This window comes from Aptenodytes patagonicus, chromosome 1 (assembly GCF_965638725.1).
Source record: "Aptenodytes patagonicus chromosome 1, bAptPat1.pri.cur, whole genome shotgun sequence".
Classification (NCBI taxonomy): domain Eukaryota; kingdom Metazoa; phylum Chordata; class Aves; order Sphenisciformes; family Spheniscidae; genus Aptenodytes; species Aptenodytes patagonicus.
The window spans coordinates 182,571,358-182,596,863 of NC_134949.1; the positions used below are offsets into that span (position 1 = coordinate 182,571,358).

At 35.7% G+C, this 25,506-nt stretch overlaps 1 protein-coding gene and 1 long non-coding RNA gene across 10 annotated transcripts in view; one reads left to right on the plus strand and one right to left on the minus strand.

The window, feature by feature from the left end:
• Nucleotides 1-25,506, plus strand: part of DACH1 (dachshund family transcription factor 1) — a 369,496-nt gene that overhangs the window by 247,031 nt on the left and 96,959 nt on the right. For 4 of the 8 annotated variants that reach the window (XM_076362963.1, XM_076362980.1, XM_076362996.1 and 1 more), the window contains exons 4-7: nucleotides 223-378; nucleotides 916-1,088; nucleotides 14,604-14,739; nucleotides 16,976-17,113. In XM_076362963.1, the coding sequence (XP_076219078.1) occupies nucleotides 223-378; nucleotides 916-1,088; nucleotides 14,604-14,739; nucleotides 16,976-17,113 (603 nt within the window). The remainder of the gene's footprint in view (nucleotides 1-222; nucleotides 379-915; nucleotides 1,089-14,603; nucleotides 14,740-16,975; nucleotides 17,114-25,506) is intronic. The other 4 variants (XM_076363010.1, XM_076363018.1, XM_076362970.1 and 1 more) reach the window with 3 other exon arrangements.
• Nucleotides 13,463-25,506, minus strand: part of LOC143173052 (uncharacterized) — a 21,071-nt gene continuing 9,027 nt past the window's right edge. For both annotated transcript variants that reach the window (XR_012997459.1, XR_012997457.1), the window contains 2 exons: nucleotides 20,475-20,597; nucleotides 13,463-15,682 (listed from right to left, as the gene is read on the minus strand). This is a non-coding gene — a long non-coding RNA (uncharacterized LOC143173052). The remainder of the gene's footprint in view (nucleotides 15,683-20,474; nucleotides 20,598-25,506) is intronic.

The following is a 25,506-nucleotide window of genomic DNA, read 5'->3' on the forward strand; positions in this document are numbered from 1 at the left end:
TCTAACTCTTAACCTTAAAAAGTTATCCTTACATATCTTTTTCAGAGGGTGGAAAAAAAAAACCCAAAAGTCCTTCCCCCAACCCACATACTAAAAAAATAAATAAATAAAAAAAAAAAGCCACTTGCAAAAAAGGTTAGCTTGCTGGCCTTGCTTGCAAATTCAGACATTGAAAATTTGGAGTCTTCCTTCATCCAAATAATATATATTCATTCCCCACAGGCAGCAGTGATGGTTCTTGGGATAAAGAAAAACTTCAGTCTCCCCCCACCCAAGGATCACAGGCCTCTGTTAACCACCCCAACTTGCCTGGACAGCATAATGTTCCAGTTAGCCATCCTCTCAACCCTCTTCAACAGAACCACCTTCTGCCAAATGGTACGGGTTGACATCTTTCAGCACTAACATGAGCAGTTTTCCAATTCCTGTCTTTATTTTGTGTTGATATAAATAGGCTATGAAAAATCAAAAATGTGGGGAATATTGGAATACTTCCTTTAAAGTATTAAGCAGGGGAAGTGGAGACGATAAAGAACAAATACATATGCAATAAAATTGATACTTAAAATAACTGCTAACCTGTGCATCAGTGGCATAATAATGCATTGCTAAGGCACCCTACAGCAGATATTAAAAAAGATAATAAACAGCCATTGCTTAGCAATGATATCATACATTACACTGATATGAACAAACTAAGAGGTCTAATAGCCTCTCCTTGTGGCTAGAAACCCTCCATGGTTGCTAGTGATTTACCCATGCATATCCCGCAAGAGAACTGACATATAGCTGCTTTGTCCTGCAATGTGAACCATCTTGTCACCCATCACTTGACTATTGTCCATCAGGAGAAAAAAAAGACAGTGTTTTAAAAAGATGCATAAACCTATTTCCCTTTTTTTTTTCCCCCACCAGGATTGGAACTTCCTTTTATGATGATGCCCCACCCGTTAATTCCTGTGAGCCTACCTCCAGCGTCTGTCACGATGGCAATGAGCCAGATGAACCACCTTAGTACCATCGCCAACATGGCAGCAGCAGCACAAGTGCAGAGTCCTCCATCCAGAGTTGAGACATCTGTTATTAAGGTAACTATATATTACCAAAAAACAACAAAAAAAATCTAGCACACTCACAATTGTCGTAAATATTGTAAAGGTGGGTAGGTGTCAGATGTTACAAGGTAAGTCAGAAAGTCAATATATACGAGAAACCCAGCTGTTGTAGCTCTGGGAACACAGTAGGCTGCTGGTGGCCAGTGTTACACTCTCAGTTCTCCTCCCCCTCTCTAAATCAGTATCAAAACAGTGCTCAAGTTGAAGCTTTTTCGTACAGAATACACAGCTTTCTGATTTCTCATATTTCATAGTCTCTAATCTAATGGCAACATTCCTCAACATGTCAAGGAAGAAATTACTCCTTTCTTAAACTGCAAGAGACTGTTCTTCCAACTTCTAAATCTAAGCATTTGAACTGAAATGCTGCAAATTATCTGAAGAAGGCTGAAAGGCTTGACATTTTACCTCTGTAGAACCTAAATTGCCAAATCCCAGAACAGAACGGAATAAAGTTGCACAGAACAGACCCAGTAGTCTGCAGGCCAGAACTGTAGTATTGTAGAGATATCTCAAAAGTACCTGATACCTGAAATTGTCTACCCATTTTAGGTTTTGTTTGCTGCCTATAACTGAATTAATCTGGTTATAGAGATATTTAGCAGAGTCACGGAGTCTTCTCTCCTTCTGACTGAAGATGATCTGTTTTAATTTGAAAGGCATTTCTCCCTTACCACTAGGTATTTATAATTTGATTTGACATTTATTCAGATGCCTACATGTTACCTGTTATCCTTCTTTAGTTCTAACAAATGAGATACAGAAAGTACACAAACTTTTGTGCTTTTATGTAACATTAATATGTTAGAAATAGACATGCGAAGGCAAGGTTATTTGATATTTTAGGGCTATGTTGGAAATCTGTCCATTAATGCAATTTCTTTGACAAAAAATGGGTAAACTTAAAATCTCTTGGACCTTCAAATCAAGAGTTGCAAAAGTTTTGAAATTCGTGATGATTTAAGCAGAGTGAAGAGGTCTGACTTTATAGAGACGTTCAACATGCTTATGCTCCTGTCCTCTTTAACCTAACAAGCCCAGAATCGGAAAGAACCATTCAGTTAAAAGTCAACAAATCTACGTTGCTATTGACCTAGAAAAATATGATCTGCTGACCTAATTTAGGTACCTGCACTTTCAAATGTAGGATCTCCTTTGGAGGCCTTCAGTGGCATCCCTTTCTCACCTTTGATGACATGGGGAGTTAAGACATTGGTTTGAGAAGAATTGTTTCTTTAGGTGCTATGTCAGCAAGGCTAGATTCCACCCCTAACATCCATCTTGCTCATATCTTGGGAATATAAACACTCTGCTGCTAACTAACTGTCGATTACATGGTGATTTCTGCACCTTTGTTTTTCTATTTTCACTTGAGCGGTATTTAGTGAGAGTTATACGATGCTAAAGTTCTCTGGAACATACGTGGTGCTCTATTTCATTCTAAACTTATTTTCTTAATTGGAACAGTGACCACTGGTATTACAGAGGTATCTAAAAAATGAAGATTGGGGTGGAGTACATGCTAAATGACACCTGACATGTATGAATTACTATGGCAACAAAACTTTGTTTTCACTATTTTTCTGACTATTTTCCCTCTTTCATTTTCTGTGAGCTATTTGATTTCATATGTAAGAGTACAAAATTTGACCTTCACAAGCATTGGTAACCTTCTGTTTCTAAACTTTGACAAGCTCACTTCTAGCTTGTGAAGTTGATTTACAAGATAAATCTAGCTATTAAAGTTGCCTAAGTTACTGTGGCCTACATTTAAATATGTCTATGGTAGCATACCCCAACGTGACCCCTGATTTTTGTCTCAAGTTACCAAAATCAGGTACATTTGGAGTACAGCATAGCTCCTGGGCTATGTAAGAAAGGTTTCTTTTTGTGGAAGGCAGGTCCTGATGTATTCACAGATCTCACCCCATTATGGAACATTGCTGGACCCAGGAAGCACTTAACTGAAAAGCACTTTTGGCTCATCTGATCTAAACCTGTCTAATAGGTTTAAAAGTATTGGACTCTGAAAGGGAGACTCTGTCATCATGTAACTACGTGTATTATTTTAACCATAGGCAGTGCCATACCAGCAAATTTTCCTTATTCCAGAGTTCCTTAACTTCTTAACAAGTTCATTCTTCTAGCTCATCTAGTTGGAAATATAATTTCATAACAATCTAAATGAAGATTTTGAAAGTACCTAGCAACTTTGATTCTCTGTTTGAAACATTTTAGCAGCACTTTGTAACTGGAAAATCATAATTTTTTTTTCAAACTCTTGCTTATTTAAGCATTTGTTTGTATTAATAATCTACACTATTTATCTCTGTCATTTCTGAAAATTCAACTTTCCTGTACTCATGCTAATAAAATCTTCATCATAGCTGCCAACTTTTGCACAGCTTCTGGCATAACATCTTGTGCAAGTTATTTAACAAACCAGGTTTCATGTTCCCATTTGGTTTGCACATAACCGTAAATTAAAAAGATGTGGATTTTCAATGAATTGTTTTTAAATGGCCAAATTAACCTAAGTTCTATTTAGAAAAGTGTGCTCACTCAAAAAAAATACAAAATATAAAAAACTCAAAATAGAAATCTTTTAAGGTTTACACAATTAAGTTAGAGTTTTGGGACATTTACATAGAACCTGATGGAGACACTACCTAAGTGCTGCCGTGACTTCTTCAGTCAAGGCCTGTGACATATTGCCCACAATACATTTGTACTACAGGTAAATACATAAACACAAGCATTAATCTGCCATCCAAAACTCACTTCTAAATGTAAGAGCTTGCTGTACATAGTTATTTCAATAATACTGTAAGGGCTAAGGAACTTACTCTTGCAGGACTTTCCTACTCTTTCCTTCAGCCCCTCTGTGGTACAACATATGTCTATATTTATGTCCTCTGGTTTTGTCTATGTCAGATGAATATGGTCATGTGGATAGAGATAGCACGGCCAAGTAATTATGTTCCTGTTTTTTAATGCTGAACAGCATTGAATCATAAACCCCAGCAACATAAAAGCATGAGGTCATTGTTAGGGGGATTTTCTTCCCATGAGCATGGACATAATGTCACTGGCAATTTACCTGTTCCTTGCTAGGCATAGTCAGAGGCTGTGATTTTAGTGTCCATTGAATTATATGCACTGAGTAGTTGAGCAGGAAACTCTCTAATCGGCAGACTTTTTGAACCTTGCACTGGCAATGTAAAGTTTATGAATAATAACTTATACTACAATCAAAATAAATATCTTAGAGAATAGGTGTACGTGAGAAGGTCAAACCTGCTTTTTCTTTATTTTTACAGAAATGGATAAATAGTGCAGTTGCTCTCTTTCACAAAACTGTTTGTTATTAGAATCATATATTCTTTTCTTTTACTGCTACATTTTTAGACTTTTTGGTTTTCTTTTCATTATCTTCTGGCTCATTTTTTTAACCCTAATTTTACTTAAGTGTTTTTCCTCAGTGACAATGTTTCCACAAGTTGATTTGAAAAGTCTGTGAATCACTCGTCTTGGAGTTCATAGTTGTAACCTGAAATGACAGCATAGATTTGAAATTAGACTACAAGATGTTTACAAGTTTAAACTCTGCTTGAAAGTTAGAAGACCTATGAGAAATTTCAACTCTGAAAAGTAAATCAATAGTAACCTTACCTAATTAAGTAACAAAGAAAAAAATTAAGTCTTAGAAAATCTGAGTCTTCAGATTATAAGCAACCTGGTTCATTGGATAGAAGAATTGCCTTTGTGAACAGTGCCATAGTAGATGACTTGCTGACCTTTCCTTCCAATTCACCGAGTTCACAGTTAGTGCTGTTATCTTTAAATTCACAAAGCTTCAAATGCCTTTCTATTACTGGGCAATATTTCATTTCTTCATGATAAGAAGTTGGAATAAAGCTGAGATCATGTACTGACCAAACATTTTATCCTGCTATGTTCAGGAGATGAGACAAAGACAAAATTACAAGGGAAGCCTTACAAAGCAACACCTTAGATTTGGCAGTGAACTCTGAGCTCTAAAATCTTCAGAATTATATTTCAGAAGAGTGTTGTGCCCTTTCGAACATGAGACGAACATTAGATGTCTTTTTGTAATGGAATGTTTAGATATATGTGTTGGATGAATAAGAGGAGAGCAACAACAAGCAGGGACAGCAGATTGTGACAGCAATGAATTGCAGTGAGTGTGACAGCTGTGACCTGGGGATGCTTTAGACATGAGGTGGCTTTCATCACCTGCCCATGGTTTCAAAGGCTCAGCTTGTTAGCAGTTTCACTACATCAGGTTTTTTCACTCAGCAGAAAGATATATGAAAATATAAAGGACATACCTCATATTAATAGCAACTTGAAATAATTCTACATTGTAAAAGTTAGAACAGAGCAGCATGCCAGAATCAAAAATTGCACTTTATCCATAGAATGTTACTAATACTTATAGACAGAATTAAGAATAAAGCAGAAGAAACCAATACCTCCAGCTGAAAAAGTGCCCAGTGGCACAGTAGTTTTCCACTGCATATTAAATATATGAAACTAAACTTTGCTAATTCTCTAAATATATCACAGCACTGGTTGCGTTATACTTGTTTATAACTTGTTTTTATATATATATATCTTCCTGTTATCCAGTAGCAGAAATTTACTATTAATTTATTTAACCAAGGTAGCTGCTGACATTTTTCTTAAAAATAACTCAGTTTATAGGCCTATTCTGACATGAAATTTTATTTTAACGTTCATTCACTTTTTCATTTTTCATTGGCAACATGTGTGTGTTCCTACTGATGTAATTTAATGTTCCTGTATTTTTCGCCTATAATTGTTGCCAAAAAGTCCAAGTAGCCAAAGAGAAGAAATATGACACTGCCATACAGAAATGACGGAACAGAGTATATTTAAATGTTTCATGTCAGAGTGATGGTGAGCAAGTTCAGAGAGTGGACCCGAAAGGAAACGGACTCTAAGAAGAAAATGAGCATGTTCACTTCATGGAGGGGGTGGGCAGCAAAGGGGCTGTAGAAGCTTCACCTTAAGTCTTCTGTAACTGCTGTGTGAGCAGCCTTGAGTTTAGTGCAGACTTTTAATACCAAAAGATACTGGCCATCGTAAGATGTTTCAGTGTAGAAGAGTTTACTGATAACTTATTTTCCACTTAAAGAAATGATGACTTTTTTATAAGATTAGATGAAGTATTTCTCAAAATTGGCTGGCACATTGTCCTGTAGAGACAGGGGCCATAGGAAGCACCTTGAAAGTACAATTAGACATCCTGGATAGAAAATCCTTCCACTTTGCTGCTATTACTAATGAAGTAGAATTTTCCTGTACTGTAAACTTGAGAAAACTGCCAGAATTGTCAATGTATCAGATGTTACTGTAAAATCTTTAGATGTGACTGTCTTCATGCATTGAGAAAAATTACATCCAAAGCCTATGTTAAAGGACCATCCCTGATTTTCAAAAGACGTAAGACTAACATTAGGAAATACCAGAATGCCTCTACAACCTTAATGTGACAGCATTCCATCCATATAGTACAGTGCAATTTTAATTTCACCATCACATATTGTATTTTCCCACAGAACCCCTACCTCATTCAATAAATGGTTAGTTATTCCGTATTTGAATTTTTTTAAATCGGTGTCTGGCCTAGTCTTATTTAACTTATGTTATCTGGATCCTGTGTTGAATGCAAAAGTTTTCTATGGACACTTCTGTGCCTTACAGGAAAAGTATTATGCGAACAGTGGTAGATACATATTTGCACCATTCCTATGAAGCTGGGTATGCTATACCCATTTTACAGAAAGGGAATGAGAACAAAATTAATTATATCCCAAATTGGCAGAAATTACCTTTTTGGATGCCTAACCTGAAAAACACCTGACTTTTCAAATAACCTATTATTTCTAGAGACATTTGTGCATTCAAAATAGAAATTTTGACATTACTTTAAAGTGATTTTCTTGAATGCCTAGAAAAATACACTATACACAAGTGCATGAAGAGTGAAGCTACTTTCATTTCCTCATTATCTGATACATGAAGTAAAACCAAGTTTTCTTCTTTATATAAGGAGAAATTTGATTAATATAAAACATTTAAATAGTAAAAAGTAATTACTTTACAATAAATATTCTAGAATAAAAGTAAGACTATCAGCTCCTGAAACATCTACTTTACATATTGGGAAAGCAAGCATGAAAATTATGATATACCTATAAAGTTTGAAGTATACTATAAACCAAATTAATATTTCACTTTCTTTTTATCATGACTGCAGAAAATACGATATCTTAAAACTATTTGTATGAACTTGCACATAACAGAGAAAATATCCAAGTTAGAATAACTTTTTTTTTTTTAATTTATGTTAATATAAATATGTATATGCACACTTACTTCTGTTTCTTCCTTTAGCATGAGAAGATCTTAGGTCACAGTATAGCTGAACTCCTTTATTACGGCTTAATCATCTTTATATTAGAGGACACTGTGTCCCACCTCATTAATTAGTTCTATCTATATGTTTAAAATTATTTATTTTAACTTTTAATACAGTTTTTTTATAGTGAGCTTAGAGGATTGTAGCTGTATATCTGGTAGGTTGTAATTTGGAATAATGTCTTATTTTTAATAATATGGGATCCCATTATTTGTTTTAACATGGGTGTTTCTGAGGTGCAGTTTGAAGCTAATAGCAGCCATATGCTCATATGAATTAATTTGTGTCATGTAAAATAGGTATCTACAGATAACACATGACACAGAGAAGGTAGTACACACTTTTCTGTTTGGTAATTTGCATATTCACACGTGTAACAGGGAACTATGTATGTGGTGTAAGATTAATTAGATGCAAAATGGCCATGAGGCCAGGTACAAGGGATGGGATTCATTTTGCTGTCTTCTAGGGCATAATTCATTAGACCTATTTTATATAGCTACTTCAGAATGAGGTGAATTGTACCTTGGAAACGTAAATGTATGGGTAAAAAATGAGCCTAGGGTGACTAGCTCGGATGTAGACATTTGTACTATAGACAATGACATTTAGTCAGATGAATTCTTTGGTTGGATGTATGGTGTTTGGATTGACTTAGAGGGGTGAATTCCTAGTGGTGCTTCTTAAGCTTGAATGGTTGCTTTTCAAGTAAGACTAGGTTTTCAAAAGAGGAGAGGAAAAAAAGAAAAAAGCAGGAGAAGTCTGTCCAACTTGCCAATAAGAAGTTACTAATTAAATGTGAAGAGTTTTTTGCATGTCTATATGTTTGCATGTTGTATGGGGGTTTTTGTATACCTTAGAAGGATATTTTGTTTGTTAGACCAAATATTCATTTAGAAGGCAACATATAATTTATAAACTCAGTTGAAAGGATACACACAAAAAAAGAAGCAGGTCCAAAATAGTTGTCAGGACATTTTTATGAGAATCCACAAAATCCAGAATTCTGTACTATAAGGCTCCGTGGCACTTCCAGGAATGATCCTGCTTCATCACGTTTGCAGACTGTCAACACCTTGGATCCTACTCTAGTTTCACCAGTACAGCCAGGCTCTTGGTATTGATAGGCATCTACTTTTGTTTATTTGTTTGCTTGCTTGTTTTTAATCTCTGTAATGGCCCAATCCTATGAAACTCACTTCCTGGCTAGGTCACTGTACTTTATGTACTGCCCATGATTTCAAAGGATTTCGTTCTCTGTTGTTGTTGAAGTACTGTTAAAGGATTACTTGGGAGTCTCCTGTTTGGACTTCCTGTCAGTTAACTGCTGCTGATATTCCCAATAATCCTATAGTAAACAGGGCAATAAAAATCAAGCAAATCCATAGTCTTTTTGTCTGTTGATCTCTTTCTACATTTTATGCTATCAGTTATCAGTATTCTTGTGATGGGAACTGCAAGGTAGAATCAATGAAAAATTGCAGAGGCAAAAGTAAAATGGAAATCATTATAAGAAATAGATACACTATTTAAAATAATAGTGCAATTAACGACAACACAAAACATTTGAACTCTTGAATTTTGATTGGGGTTAGAAATGTGTCGAAAAGAACAAGGTGAGAAAGATGACGTGCATCACTGGGAAGTTAGCAAGATCTTTAGCAAGCTAGTGATAGTATGCAAATAAGGAAATAGAAATGAAAATTTATAGCATTCAGTCAGTTTGATAACATACATTTCATAGCATTTATTGAGGAAGTTAGGAAATAATTATTAGCCCAATTAATCTTGTAATTCTTGGGACTAAGCATTAATTTGGGGTCTCATAGCATTTTAGACTAAAGCTGAAGAAAAAATGAGACTGTAAAAGCAAAATATCCTGTTTTCAGGGAATACAAAAGATACCCAAGTAATTAATTTCTTTCACTCATTCAACTAATACAATGTCAAATAAGTTTGCCATTTTACAAGAAAGCCATTCTTGGAATACTTCTCACACAAGTTCAAAATAGGTCAGTAAAGAACTGAAGAGTAAGAAGTCTGTGTTTTGGTCATTGTGAAAGAGATTATTATAATTTTACCACAAAAAGGCTTGGAAGCCAGGTACCTTCCCAGACAGGTCAGAATATTATAAGCTATTCCTGATTAAAAGCTTTTTAATTTTTTTTTAATTAACAGTGTATGAAACTGTGCGTGTCATATATCCTTTCCGCAGTGTGAAATTACCTAAACTATTGAAAAGTATGACGCTGAAAATATGTTATTTTATCCTCTGCACTTCAATGACTTAAAGCACAAACGTCCTTAAAGGAGTTTGTTCAACACTGAAGAGCATCAAGACAGCTGAATAGTTTTAAAAGCGATATACCTCTACAGCTATACTTAGTTGCATGTCTAGAGCTCAGTCCATGACTAAAATTAAAGGATGACTAAGCCCAAGAGATGAGTCTCATGGAGAAGCAAACTAGAACAAAGGAAAAATCTGAGACTGAAAATACCTGTAGGAGAGAAATATGCAGGAGATGAAGGCTGTGCACGCAAAAGAGTTGGTTATTGGAAGTAGGCATATTGAAACTTTGTCAGAAAGATTCTGGAATTTTGTCACTAAGGAACAGGAATGGCAAAGAATAATGAATGTTTGTGGAAAGACTGAGGTGGTGAGAACCTAGAAGTTATCACTTCCTTGTCTATCTTCTTAGGAGCAGAAGGATTAATCCTACACAGATTACCTGAAATGTCTTCTCTTTGGTAGTGATATAGGGACCAGCAGTTAAACTCCATCAACTTTAAGTTTTGGTATATTTTTGAGGAAGACTTTTGGTAATGAGGCATTTTTCAAACAATGAAAACATGCTGCTGGAGCAGAAAGAAAAGAGGCAAAAAAAGAGATTAATATTGAATAACCACCTTTGTGACCTGGTAAGAAGAAAAAGACATCTATGATACAGGGAAGAAAGTATTTATGGTCTTCTGGATACCATTACTGATATATTAAGATAAATCTTAATAGGAAGTTACTTAAAAGGAACTTTTGGAATGAGATCTTACAGTATGGTTTTTGCCTCTATGCAAAGAGCTGTTTGAAAAATGTAGAAAAATGTTGATAAGTACATCAAGACACTTCTGTTTTACTTGGAGAGACTGAGACAGCGTTATGTTGTGGATGATATGTGGTATTCTGGAACAAAATTGGAGTGGTTTCTAATTCTAGAGACAACTTCAATCTCATAAGTTAAAATCTCTGGCAGTTAAAATCTGTTACCTGTTCTTTACAAGATAAAAACACCCAGTGTCACAGGAACAATTCCGTTATTTATGAAACAGACTTGATATTGAGGGTGTGTAACTTGTAATGTCAGTGGAGTGAGAGTACGGGAAAGGGCATTGCAGCTCCCTAAAGTGACAGTTTCATATATGGTAGGAGCATTTTTGGAGGGGTTAAATGTCAGATTCTTAAATGCTTAGGACTCATGATTTGGATCAGATTGTGAAGAGCACCAAGATAAGGAATGCTTCAAATTTGGCCCTTAAGAGTGTGTTGTCCATTGTTTAGTATAGCCTCTGGTTCTGATGCTTAATTGAGAGTCTTACCAATTTTGAAAAGTTGGTCGACCATATGTTAAATTGCTACATATGCCCTAAATTGTTCACACTACTTTTTACTTGTGAGTACCTCTAGAAACAAATAGGGAAGCAAAAAGTGGAGAAAAAAGGTAGCTAGTGAGGGTTATGTTTTACAAGCGATAAATAAGTCCGTATTTCTTGTTTTCTAGTAAATAACGTCAATAAAGTTTTGGGAGCTATTCCACTCATCAGCCAGTAAGTGCAAGGATAGTGTTTTTGGCATCCTGCTGCCACTCCAGAAGGCTGCAGATCTTTTGTAGGTCCTCTCTGTCAACCTGGTGTGGACATCTCAAAACCTTTGAGTAGCTCAAATGGCTCAAATGTGAGCAGCTGAATTGAGCTGTAGGTATCTGGTTTTGGAAGAAGCTCCATTGAATTTATTGTCTATATCTCAATTGACTGAAATGGGAGACAACTTACCTTCAAGGTGGGCACCTTTGTGTAGCATCCTAGATACAGGTGTCTCTGAAGTTTCATCTCTAGCTCATGTATCAAAACTGCATTTAGATATTTACATTCAGATGTGTTGATTTCAAACTGAACCCTGCACGGTTTCCTCCTCATACTTAATTTTAGCAAAGCAAAGTCATCCAGATTTTATTTAGTTATTTATTTATATGTTGGGAGACAACGAGCCTAATTACAGTACAAGCCAACATCAGATTCTCTAGAGATATCTTTAATTAAGTGGAATTAAGTTTGTCCTGGGAGTAGACAAGTTTTAGAAAAAATACTGAACAGTGGACAATATCTTAGGTGATTTCTATTGCCAGGATTATAATGCAGTAAATTCTGTTTCTTTGCTGTGTCATGTAGACTTACTTGTACAAAAGTGTAATTTTGCAGAAGTCACAAAATAGCTCTGATCATCTGAGTTATTTACTGAACACGTTTTTGCACATTTCCTTTTCTGAAAAATTTAAAATTAAGTCTAAATGTAAAGTTAATATTTTACCGCAGACAAAATCCATCTTTTCTACACAAAATCTCTAGTAAGGAAGACAGCTTATATTGATATTCCAGCACCATTAGTTTATCACTATGACTTTTTAGAGCTACAGAGTATTTCAATTTATTATTAGTAGCATTTCCATTTATTATTGCAGCTAGTTTTGATAAAGACAAAAAACTGCTATAGACTATATTATTGATTGTGGAATTATGAAGCAAGGATATAAAAAATGAGTTAAGGTACTAAATTAATTTATTTTCCATTTCTGCATAGTTCAATCCCATGTTTTGTTGGGGTTAAAGGGTATTTTACAAATGGATTCATAAAGCCAGTATATATAGTTTTCTCATAGAGTTTGTCTGCTATGTGGTATTATACGTGAATAAAACTCATTATCTGTTTTGTTTGTGCAGTAATTACATTTTGTTGTCCTGTGCATTCCTTTTGCTCTCTCCATCTCATAATACGTGCTGTAAAAGCACACATAAATAAATAGGATAAACAAATTAAGCTGTTTAAATAAATTAATTTACTCTGCAGCTCTGTATTCAAATCTTATGTGCTCACTGGATTTCATTTTAATGAAACCCTTCTAAGAACAATACATTGTCTGCCAAACAGTGAAATTATATATTAAATGAATGATTAAATATACTGTGTTCCAATTTATACCAAATCTGTACGCTGTGCATGCTTAAATCCTCCTAAATCTAAAGAAATAAATCTTCTACATTCTGAAAACATCTGCATTATAATCCTCCTCTTGAATACCCGGTTCATGGACATATAAACACAATCAAAATCATTATAAGCCTAGAGCTATGATGCAGTTAAACTACCCTCATCAATGTTTTTGACTTAAAAACCTGAGACTATTAAAGTGGAATCCACTTAAATGTCTTGAAACATTGCTCTGAAAGATCTTCTCCCACTCCATCAATAGGCCCACTGAATCCCTTTGCAATCAGAATCTCAAGTTTAGCAGATATTTATTATGAAGCTTACCTTGAATAAATCTATTGATTACTATAGATGGTCATGTTGCTAAGTTTCATAGGAATGCATTCAGAGAAATAAATACTCACCTAGCTACTGTGCATGAAAAATAATGACTGCTGCAAAAGCAATTTGCTGCGTGAGGAACACGATGCCCTTTTCAGGAAAACTTTTAGGCATTTGCAGCACCAAGTTTTCATATGTGTTTTTAAACACATACTAATTGTATTACTTCATTACCAAAAGGTTTTAGTAAGTTGAATGTATACAGTTGTTTGTTTGTTTGTTGTTTTTGGTTTGGGTTGGTTGTTTTTTTTTTTCATTAGGAGTCAGGATTTCAATTATCAAAAGGAAAAAAAAACCCAACAACCAAAAATACCCTAATTTAGCATTTTCAGTCCCTCCAATAGATTTCTTTTATAGGAACTATTTATTTTTATCACTGTTCGACCAAACCAACCTAACTCACACATAGTTTAGCAATGACATAGAGTCTTGGGACCTATTAAGAATAAAAAGGAAACTGCAGGGAAAGATAGAGAATTTTCTAGAAAGGACTATTCTGCACTCAGCTCCCTTTGTTTATTGCTTCTGTCAAAGTTCTGTGTAAATATCAGATATATCTATCTGCTACATACTGACGGTTCTCACATAGCAGAAGTGCAGTTCAAACCATCACAGTTCTCATACTCTAATTTTCAAAATCAAGGAACATCCTGAAGTACATCATAGCTCCTCCTGGCTGCCATGCCAGGCTTTCCCCTGGATAGAAAAACGTGAATGGGCATTTTTCCCCATTTTGAAGTAGTGATATGGCTAGTGATACAACCACACTCTTCCAAAAAGTGTGGTTCATTCCAGGTTTGTGCTCCATGGTATAAACAGACATTTGGACGTTCATCAGCCATGTTACTGGTATAGGTTCAGTAGGGAGATTATATTTTCTTTATGATCCATAGCAGTCCCATAAGATCTCATTGCTCAAGAAGCCCCTTTGAAATTAAAATGTGGAGTAAAATTCAGCATAAGCTAAAACAACAGCGTCTGGTCTGTACGTATTTACAAAAGTACATCGTTCCTCATCCCGTAAGGCTAAAGTCTATAAGCCAAAATGTATATTTCCAATTCAACAGCATGCTGATAGAAGTGAGGAAAAAACCCAACCCAAAACCAAAACAAAAACCTTATTTTTGTAAGTAGTCCAGAAGACAGTTTAAAAGCCTGACAGGATGAGCAGAACTCACATTGCATACTAAAATGTAAGGTCTAGTGTCCCAAAATTGCCAAGTTTCCTTTGAGAATACTCTGCAAATCCTGGACACCTCAACAGAGGAGGAAAGAATAGGTTGTGATTTAGGAGGGAGATACAGTTTAGGGAAGTAATGTTTGGAAACAGAGGTTTAGTTTAACATTGCCTTTTTTTGCAATTATTTTTCGTGGGGTCTAGGAACGTGTTCCAGACAGTCCTTCTCCTGCTCCTTCTCTTGAAGAGGGCCGAAGACCTGGCAGCCATCCATCCTCTCATCGAAGCAGCAGTGTGTCCAGCTCTCCTGCACGGACCGAGAGCTCATCAGACAGAATCCGTAGGTCACATTCTTCTCCTTGTCACCACTTTGAATTTGATTAGGTGCAGCTGGTTTTTCTAATCAAAATGCCCTCATCTTAAGTAGATCTCATATGTATCATGTTCGGAAGTTCAGCTGCAATAACTATCTCCCAACATTATGTTCCCCAGTTTACAGTATCATAATATCTGATGCTACATTAACGGGTACTGATATAAACTGCCATCATGTCATATTAAACATAAAGATATGAGCTATGAAATACAGAATTGCAGCCGGGAAGCAATTTGCTAGATTAGTTTTAGAACTGAACATACAGTGTAAACATTTTTAAAAGAAATTGAGTTTTATTTAATCTGGTTACTCTGGTTTGATTTCTAAATTGAATCTGACTTCATAAGCAACATTTTACATGGTAGAATTGCTTGGTAAAGAGAAGAATTAGGTTAAATCAATTAAAAACTCTGCATACTTTATAATTTTTTTAAATATAAAATTTTGTAATGGTGAGAAATACGATACAGAGAGTATTATCACCTCATAGCTCACAAGGGGCGGAGTGAAATTAAACCATGGTGTCTCAGAGTGATGCCGTTTTTATCAAGGCTCCATGGACAGGATGTAAATTACATGGCAAAGACCCTGAATTCTATGATATTCCAGTGCAACAGCCTGGAAATTAAGGTTTTAAACACATTTTATTTTATGGTTATTTACTTAAATTCATATTACACTTGTCCATTCCTTTTATTATTGCTCCGTTGCAGGTTTTTGTGTTTTTAAGGCATCTTTCCACGGTGGAATTTATCAGTAGGTGAAACTGGAGGATTTGGCATGCAGATAGAAGGCCACAAAATAGCTATATGAAATACGTAGTCGTGTTGATTAGATGCAGCACGTGTCTTTTAGACTGCTTCCTTTCAGGCTCTCTGCAGACTCAGGAAGCTGACTCTTCATTGACCTTCAGATGAAAGATCTTTCATTACTATGTGATGAAAAATGACTTACCAAAGAAAAAAAATGAGGCCTGACCATGACAAGCTGAAAATTCTGTTTTCTTATCACTTGGATTATTCAGAGTGCAGATTAAACTGGCATCCCATATACTGTGACCTATCTGTTTCCCCAGGCTCGACCCACGAGCCTTTCATTATATTTTCTCTCCCCTGTCCAGTTGAGGAGAGGGAGTGATAGAGCGGCTTCGGTGGGCACCTGGTGTCCAGCCAAGGTCAACTCACCACAGAATTCATAAGTAAAGTTCTGGAAAAAAACCTCACAGCCCTGGATTGTTAATTTTTTTTTTTTTAATTGATTGAATAGTATATTTTTTTGCAACCATTGAAGACCTTTTCCATTGTTCTTTAAACAAAAAAAGTAAATTAAATTAAATTGAGAGATACTTACTGTTTTTGCTAAGGAATGACACTTTTTTTTTTTAAGAAATGATACTATTCAGCTTACTCTGCTTACTTACCAGCAGAGAGGAGTGGGACCTTTGCACATTGTTTCTTCCAATGTGAACATAACAGAGTTCCTTAAATATTGGATCGCTTCAGGAACTTACTTATTTATAAAATAACTCTTTTCTCTCCTATCTGATTTGTTAACATCACAACTGATTCTTAAGTACATCTGCTTTTGTGGTGCCAGCAAGAGTAAGATGACTACTACAGAAATATGGGTTGCGTATGACATATGTATGACATGCATACCTTATATGGGTTTCTGAGGTGTGTTTGAGACTCATGAAGGTCTGTTTGAGAACTGTTGGAAAGAGCTTTTCAAGCTATCTGATGAGCAAATAAGTAATTCTACTGTTGCACAGTATTTTGAAAAACAGTGTTTATCACCTGGAAGGCCACAATGCTTAATTGAAGGAAGTTAGGGACTGCATATTGGGAATGCTAATATACAGGAGTTTTTGTACAACTAACAAAAAAAAGAAATCAGTAAGTATCTCACGTAGAACCTTCTATGCTTTTCTGGCTTGCTTCATTTTGCATTTCAGTTCCTGTTAAATAAGAAAATGTTTGCAAATATCCAACTTTGTCCAAAGATACTGAACTCTTCTTTTTAAAATGAATTGTTTTAAACCAGAAGTAACAGGAAGAAAGTCTCCCGCTGTGTGGATACTGATAGCATTAATTAAGTAACTTTGTGATTGTTAGAAATCTTGTATAATTAAGAGAAAGACTATATAAAATAAGTACAAAAGTGTATTGTTAATATGACGGCTAATTTTCTTTGTGTCTAGCAGCTGTCCATCAGAATGGGCTATCTATGAACCAAATGCTGATGGGTTTGTCACCTAATGTCCTGCCTGGACCCAAGGAGGGTGATCTGGCTGGTCACGATGTGGGACACGAGACAAAAAGAATACACATTGAGAAAGGTAATATGAATATTATGTTTCTATGGTTTCAGTGTAAAACAAGTATTGTCTCAACAGCTAAATAGTATTAGAATTGTGATTTTTATTTTTTTAATTAGGATTTTGTTTTGTTTCACAAATTAAATTATAACAGGATGATAGCTTTCTTGATTCTTCTACTTTGTGGTCCTTGAGATTTATGAACAATATTTATATGAGGGAGGAATTTCATAAATATTACAAAGAAGGATGAGTGAAAAACAGTTTTACATTACTATTGTGTCTCTGACCCTTAGACAACACTGTTTAGGTATTAAGTTTCTGTCTCCATCCAGTTGACTTTTATGACCTACTTCCCAAAGGGACTGAGCACCGTGAAAATTAGTCCATGTGTGCAAAAAGGAAGAAGGCTAATACCAAGCCATTAAATTAGGGAATTGCATAAAATGAGGCCGGTACACATTATATAATGGGATTTAAATTTAATTGAGTATAGGACCAAAGTGTTTGATCTAGGTGAATAGTCCACATGCACTTATGCTGATTATGACACCATTTCATCTCTGTTGGTATTCAAAATTAAGTTCCTTTTCAGGGTTGTTACAGGGGATTTTGGAGGGGTGGTGGTGGAATTTTAAAAGGTGCATTTCATGTTATATTTAGTTCATGTATGTGAATTTTAAGTATTATAGACTAGAAACATTTTGGTTAACGAGAGGTTAGAAATATGACATGTCCTTTGAAAAAATACTATTTGGGCTTATCAGAAAAATCAGTTCTTTGAGCACAATGAAAGGAAAAATAAAAGATATAATAGCCAGACATTGAAACAGAGCCAGAGAAACTGCTGCAGTAATGAAGATTTCAGAATAAGACATTTTGTGCCATATTTTAATAGCTTTAAGATGATACCTTCTCTGTCTTGTGTTTGAACACTGAGATATGAAAAAGAATTAAAATCTGGACGATTCTATTCTGGACAGGTGGCATTTTTAATAGGATTACCAGAAAAATTAATGGAAACAACATTTCTTTTATATAAACCATTTAGTTTGGTTCGTTGCACACACAACCTGTTTTAGCTTACACTATGCCCTCACTCAGCCCCTGCAAATTGTATCCCTGCTGTGAAGTATGATGTGATCAAATAGGTTTGTTTTGAATTTCCATAAATGATTTTATTTCAGCCTTTGAAGTTACTCATTTAAGTGTAATCAGACTGGTAAATCCTGCAAGGAGAAGTACATATTAAGAATTGCTACTATTTTTGCATGTCATTCAGGTTTTTTTAAAGGCTTTTTTTATAGTGGTACCCCAAACGTATTTTCCAATCTGTTGCCAGTTCACGTTTTTGCAAGATCTGTTCTCAGTAAAACTGCTGAGAATTCTCTTTTTTCCTCAGTCCTTGTTTAGGTCAAACCTTCTATTTTTTGTTCTTTTTTCCCCTCTGTTCCAGCCTACTGAATTAATGGTAAATATTCATGGGCTATCTAGATTGATAGGGTATACTAAATTAAAAATTGTTTTCTGTCATGACTACATTTATCATGTCTCTCATACCAATCTTGTAACTTTAACACTAATCTAATCTGTATTAAAACAAGTGATTTAACTTATAGATATTTGTGGAGATAGTAATTATCTGCTTCTGTCACTGCGAGCTTGCAATCAGATTTTCAAACTGTTGCTTACCACTGCAAATCAGTCAGAATGCAACCGTATTTAAAAATGCAAACAAATGTATGTAGGTGGTGGTACTCTTATTGTTGAAAACCCATCACCTTCATCATCTGATTCAAAAGAAAAAGAAAGAGAGGAAAACAAGTTCTGAATAAGTATTGTGAAGCATTTAAACATTATTGTATTTTCTTCTAAGCCACTTTTGTTGGCAGAAATCTATCAATTAGCTGCAACTAAAATGGCTTTTAATTGAACCTGGGAGAACCTGGGAAATCCTGCCTGGTAAAGAAGGCCCTGGTTTTTCTCTTCTTGTCTCCTCTTCCATTAAAAAAATGAAAAGACCAAGAATCTCTGAAGTGATCTGAGATCAGGGAAAATTTATTTTCAGGCAACAGGGAATTTAAAGGGGGAACAAAGTTATAACAGAGGCAACTCATCCACATACCAAATTTTGAAAAGACTTAGCATATGTCAGAGGGGTGAATCAGTTGTCTGACCTCATCTATGAGTTGGATAGAGGAGAGAAAATACCATTTATCTGTTATCAACATAAAACAAAAGGAGCTAATTTACCCAGTCCACGCAACATAGTGTAATATATCTAGAAACAGTTCATTGGCACTTGCAAACTGAATAACAGTTTGAGGGTATTCAGTCTTTCAAAGATCATATGCATTTCTATTCAAAATTCAGCCAGAATTATTATTAGTGGCAAAAATGAGTTTCTTTTACTGGGGTGGTGTAAGCTACCGGTAAATCTCTTGTGCAGTTTTGTTTGGGGTTTTTTTGTTTGCATTTAGACTGTCTTCAAAATCTGTTCTCAGGCTCTGGTGTGCACAGCCATGAGTGACCTCACCTTCCATTGGAGTCAGGTTGTCATTATCCCGCCAAGAATCAAATTAGGTTCTATGGATCTGATTCGCTGCCTATTAAAACTGGAAAGTTTGCATCAGGTTCTGGGACAATATTTGTTGCAGGAAAGCAGGAAGAGTTTCTGTTCTCAAAGACCGTGTGTAAACCGTGGGTGTTCGGAACATTTTCCAGCTGCTGACTCCAGATGTGCAACTTGGCCACGTCCTAGCTTCATGTTGGGGCAAGACCCAATGTACACATCTGAACTTCCACCCACTCCCTGGGTTCCATGAGCAGAAAACTTAGATTTGCTAAGGGTTATGTTGTGGTCCAGCCAGGTTCCTAGTCTGGACTACAGAGGACTGCAGGAGGCACTGCAGAGCACTTCTGTCCCACAGTTCATACATAACTCAAGATGTCATTATCTGTATGACCGGAGAAGTCAATTACCCTAGATTTCCAGGATTTTTTCCTTATTAGAGGATAGCAGATTTTCCAATGTTACTGAAAGCGGGCTGTAGAACTGCAAATGATCCTGGGAAGAAGGAGGTAAGTTCAAGTACACAATGTTGGTTCAAGCACTTGACAGCCATCATCAAAACCAAGTATCTAATTTTGTAACCTGTAATTATGGACTATTTGATGATGCACATTCAGTTTTATTAGGTCAGATTTCACAAGAAGGACTTACACGAAGTATAGGAGTCACATTAGAAAAGTTCCATTCAGTTTTTTATGTTAAAATGAAGGCTCTGATTCTTTTCAGGTAAGGTAAAGTAAAGTTTCCGTGACTCAGAGAGTTTGCTCTAGATAGTCCCTCAATTTTGGTGAGGTATATTTTATCACTTACCCTGCTCAGCTGTTACCTGAAGTCCTGCAGATCTCCCAGTCTGAAGTTGCAAGAAGTGTATTTTTGATGTTTTTTATGGGGCTGAATACTCGTTCAGTTCTTCAGTGGTGTTGTCTGTTAAATCTGGAAATAGCATAGGAAGGAGAAACTAGCGAAGAACCTAAGGACTAGACTGCTGAATCCTGATCCTTTTCTTGCTCATTGATCTGAAGTGTTTCAAAAAAGAGTTCAAAATAATCAATGGCTTGAAAGTTAAACACACACCCCATGGAGATGTGGATCCTAATTCCTTGTAGGCAGAAGAGAGAATTGAACTTGTGTTACATTTCCCGGGCAGTATCCTTAATCGCTCTGCTTTGTGTAGAAGAAGGAAGTATATTTTACCATCGTCCCTTTGCCCTTACCACACAGACTCTGGTCATATGGGGTCTGCAAGGTGGAATTTATAGCTCAGTCCTATTGCCAGAGTTTCTCTATTTACTAGCTCCAGATAGCTGCGTATGATTTTCTGTTGGCTTTAGACAGACTATAGTTCTACTTGTTAACTTCATTAGATCCCAATTTGCAGTACCTGGTTTGGGTAATGTTAAATGATGTTGGAAGCAGTGGCTGCTCATAACACCCCTTAACTGGTACCTGCCTAGCAATAGCTACCCTATACACTATATAGGAATGTAAGACCCAGCTCACTTCAGCCCAAGATTCCCTTCTGGGGGACAAACACCTAAAAGTTAGTTGCTTTAACACCAAATTTAGATGCTTAAGTATTTTATTGGATCTGTCCCTAGGGCATCAGATTAGAATTTTCTGTCTGCATCAATTTATATTTTTTTAGATTGACACCAACAGCAAATGAAGCCTGAATGTCATGCTTACATTTTAAATTGAATATGTTATTTGAGGTGTTATGGGAAGGACACTCTTTTGTTGAAAATGTGCATGCTGTTTCCTATAACAAAATATAAAATATTCACCATGTTCACAAAAGGAGCTAAACTATTTCTTGCAGAATAGCTTTTAAACTGTGATATTAATGGAAATTTCTTAAGTAATTTTCAGATAATAAACAATAACTGCTTCTTGACTACTATGATAGCAGCAATTAAGGTATAATTTTACCAAATCCACATATGAAAAAGTCCCAGTCTTTCTGTCTTTATTTTATGTTCCCCTGTAGAGATGTGAGCAATCTTAGACCTCTGGCTAATACCTTATAAAATAGAATATTAAAATTCCAAAATATCCTTAGTGCAAAATGGAAAATAATTTAAATATTCCAAAGTTATAATTAGAATTGTATTTTCCTGTTAGCAGTCATGCATCAAAAAGGGAACTAATGATAAATATGTCATCCTATATAGTTAGATATTCATTCTGCATTGTCAGCAGTAAATTCTTTTATAATATATACATAGTGTAAATATATATCAAACATGCTTATTCACCTTAATAAATACAGAAACACATATGAGTATGTTTTTATAAATATGAAGGACTCAAAGGAAGTTTTAGCATCAACAAAGATTCTCTTCTACCTGAGCTGTCCTCTAGCAAAGTCAGCAAACAAATGATCCGGAACTTTGCTTAAATTCTGTTTCTGGTCTGTGTTAGGATTTTAGTTAGTTCTCTGAGAAAGCCCTTTTTAAAAGAGAGTTGTTATCAGTTGACGTACAGAGGAATTTTCATTCACAGTTCTGCTGTCCAACTGCTTGTGTAAACATACTTTATCTGTTCATTTTCATTTTTGTATACGTACATACACAGAGATACTTATACAATATATTTTGCTGAATATTGCATTTTAATGTAACAAGAAGAATATAAACAGACTTTGACGGGTATCTATATGCAAATATATTTACAGTTAACACGTTTCAGGTCTACATTCTCATTTCACTTCTTAAATGTTACCTATTAAATCTTAATATATTCGTTTGCAATCCCTTAAGATACTGAGTTCAGGCTATGTATTTATTCATCATCTAGCACACTGTGAAAGTGATCTTGATTTGAGCTTTAAATACTTCTCAAACCCTAAACGGATAGTAGTCGAATTTGTAACCTATGACAGATAATACAAAGATCCACTAAATGAAGGGTTTCAGAAAGCCAGTATCACCAAAATAACCTTTCGACACTCTGGTTGTTGGTGTGTCTTTTCACTCAGCCCAAGAGGCTCAAGAATGCTTGAAGTACATTAAAAGCTATTACAGTTAATGGACTACAAAGGTGAAAAATGAAATTGCAAGTTTTTTCTTAATGGGTTGTTATTTACTAAGAAGCCAGAAAACATCTATTTTTGTGGCATAGAAAACACAGAAGCCTTTCATATTATTGAATAGGATATGAATAATATGTGTATGCAGGAAGGAGTGCAAAGGTGGTACAAACTTCTGAAAGATTTTTTTAGCAAAATATTGGATAAGAGTATTTCTAGAGACTCTCACTAAGCCATCCTCCAACGAGGCACTTCTGGAGACTTGTTTGATACTAGGGACCTTTATTCTGCTAGGGTAGTAGTAGTTTTGGCACAATTTATGAGAGATTTGCTGTACAGTTTTCACTTAACGGATATGTGCGCATCAGTTCCAAAACATCCCAGGCGAACTGAACTCATTGCAGCCAAATTGCACATATGCATACTGGCTATTCTATATTTACAGTGATTCAAATGCATCTTGGACATACCTGACTTTCTGAATAGGCTCAAATGAGTTACATGTGCACAAAAGATCTGATGTATTCTCAATCTATTGAAACAATTCTGAATGTAAAATTCCTCTGTGCTTTGTGCCCCAAACAGTTACCAAAAGGTACTTTTTTCTTTTGTTTCTTTTTTTTTATAGAATCATAGAATCATAGAATCATTGAGGTTGGAAAAGACCTCTAAGATCATCGAGTCCAACCGTCAACCCAACACCACCATGCCCACTAAACCATGTCCCTAAGCGCCTCATCTACACGTCTTTTAAAAACCTCCAGGGATGGGGACTCCACCACTTCCCTGGGCAGCCTGTTCCAATGTTTCACCACTCTTTCAGTAAAGAAATTTTTCCTTACATCCAATCTAAACCTCCCCTGCCGCAACTTGAGGCCATTTCCTCTCGTCCTATCGCTTGTTACTTCGGAGAAAAGACCAACACCCACCTCGCTACAACCTCCTTTCAGGTAGTTGTAGAGAGTGATGAGGTCTCCCCTCAGCCTCCTTTTCTCCAGGCTGAACAACCCCAGTTCCCTCAGCCGCTCCTCATAAGACTTGTTCTCCAGACCCCTCACCAGCCTCGTTGCCCTTCTTTTTGTGTGTCTTTCTTTTCAATGGTCATTATGTGTCCTTCATGTAATAGATCTTAGAATGGTCTTTATAGTCTTTGATGGTCTTTATTACATATAGAGGGGAGGGGAGCTAAAAACCCCTTTGAAATAGTTTGTGTGCTCATTTTCATTTTTTTAATTAATTATTGAACGGAAGATGTAATGGTAATTGATAAAATGTTAGAAAGTACTTTTTTTATCATGCTACCACATGGCAGTTTTTAAATGATTGGTTCCCTTTGTGCTTGCTGCTGGGAAAGATATGGTATAGGGAATGAAGTTAATGAAGTTATGGCTGTTTCCACTAAGAGGGGATATGTCCTGTATCACCATGAGGATGACCAGACAAATATGGTTCTGTTTCTCTGAAGTAGTTATTTTTCATTTTCTGTTTTGCTAGTTAAAAAAATGCATTGGCAGGAGAAACAAAATACATGATGTGTCTAGCTGTTCTAGAATTGAATTCTGAAGACATTAAGAAACACACAATTGTTCTTTGAATTTAAAGGGACTATGGAGTCACACATATTCTTCCCAAAAATATACATAAGTGAATGCCCTGGCTTTAATGGAAGAAAACACTTCTCTCCTAGGCTTTATTTGTACCACTTTACTCTTACTGTTACTGTTACAGAAAAGAGAGCTTACAGCAAAATTTTAAGAATGTCTTCCACTTGAGACTACTTGAAGGAACTATTTCAAAAGTGCTAATAACCTGCCATACAATTAGTTTTAAGTTTTCTCTAAGTTGTTCAAATGCAAAATACAAAAAAAATCAGTTCTGAAAAGCCTCAACTGAGAATTGCAACCTAGACATAGATAGTATTTCCTTCCAAATAGTGTGGGAAATTTGTATATAATTAGTAACTTTTTTTTCTCTTTTTTTAAAAATTAACTTCATGCAGCTTCCTTTTTTGTTACACTGTCTCCCCATAATCTTTTTCAGATTTTTGTTCTGAGAAATAACATGGTTATTATAGATTATGCTATCATTGCATGTAATGTATGGTCACAATGAATTCTCAGAGATACTTCTTTCCCTGAGTGCAGAGGGTTTGGGTTTTTCCTCTGAGGTGGACCAGTACTGTCATAGTTCAACGAGAAGCAGTTTTGATTTGTTCTTACCTTTCAACTTTCTTTTGTTGAAAAAGCTTCTCCACTTTGATGATGCATCTAGTATCTGGATGATTTGCATCAATTTTTTCTTTATGCTATTTAGGAAGTTACTTTGAAAAAAAAAAAAAAATCACAAGATTTTATGCCTCCAAACAGGTCTGTCTTTGGGTTTGAAAAGGTTGGTTAGGATCCCAACGGACTGAGTCAGGAAAAAGTCTGCCTTTATGCCTGCTTCTCCTTCACGCAGTTCTGGTATAAACTTTAGTTTTGGTTTTAGAGGTCAGTCATATCTCTAATGTTTCTTGTGAGCTAATGGTATACATTAGACTGATTCACACTGATTTTTTTAAATTTTGGAGGAGGTGATGGTGCACTCTTGGCCACAAAACTCCCAAGCAGCCTAGGTGTAATTAAAAGCTGAACTTGAGTGTCTCCAAGCTATATTTTTCAGAAGTCTTTTAAAAGAAGTAAACAGTACAACCAGCATAATATATAACTGAAAGCAACACCATAATGGGGAAGAGGATGTCTTGGGTTAAAGTTGGATGGTGCAGAGAAAGAGAAAACTATGTCTAGCTGAGAGGCCTTAAAACTTCCAAATTAA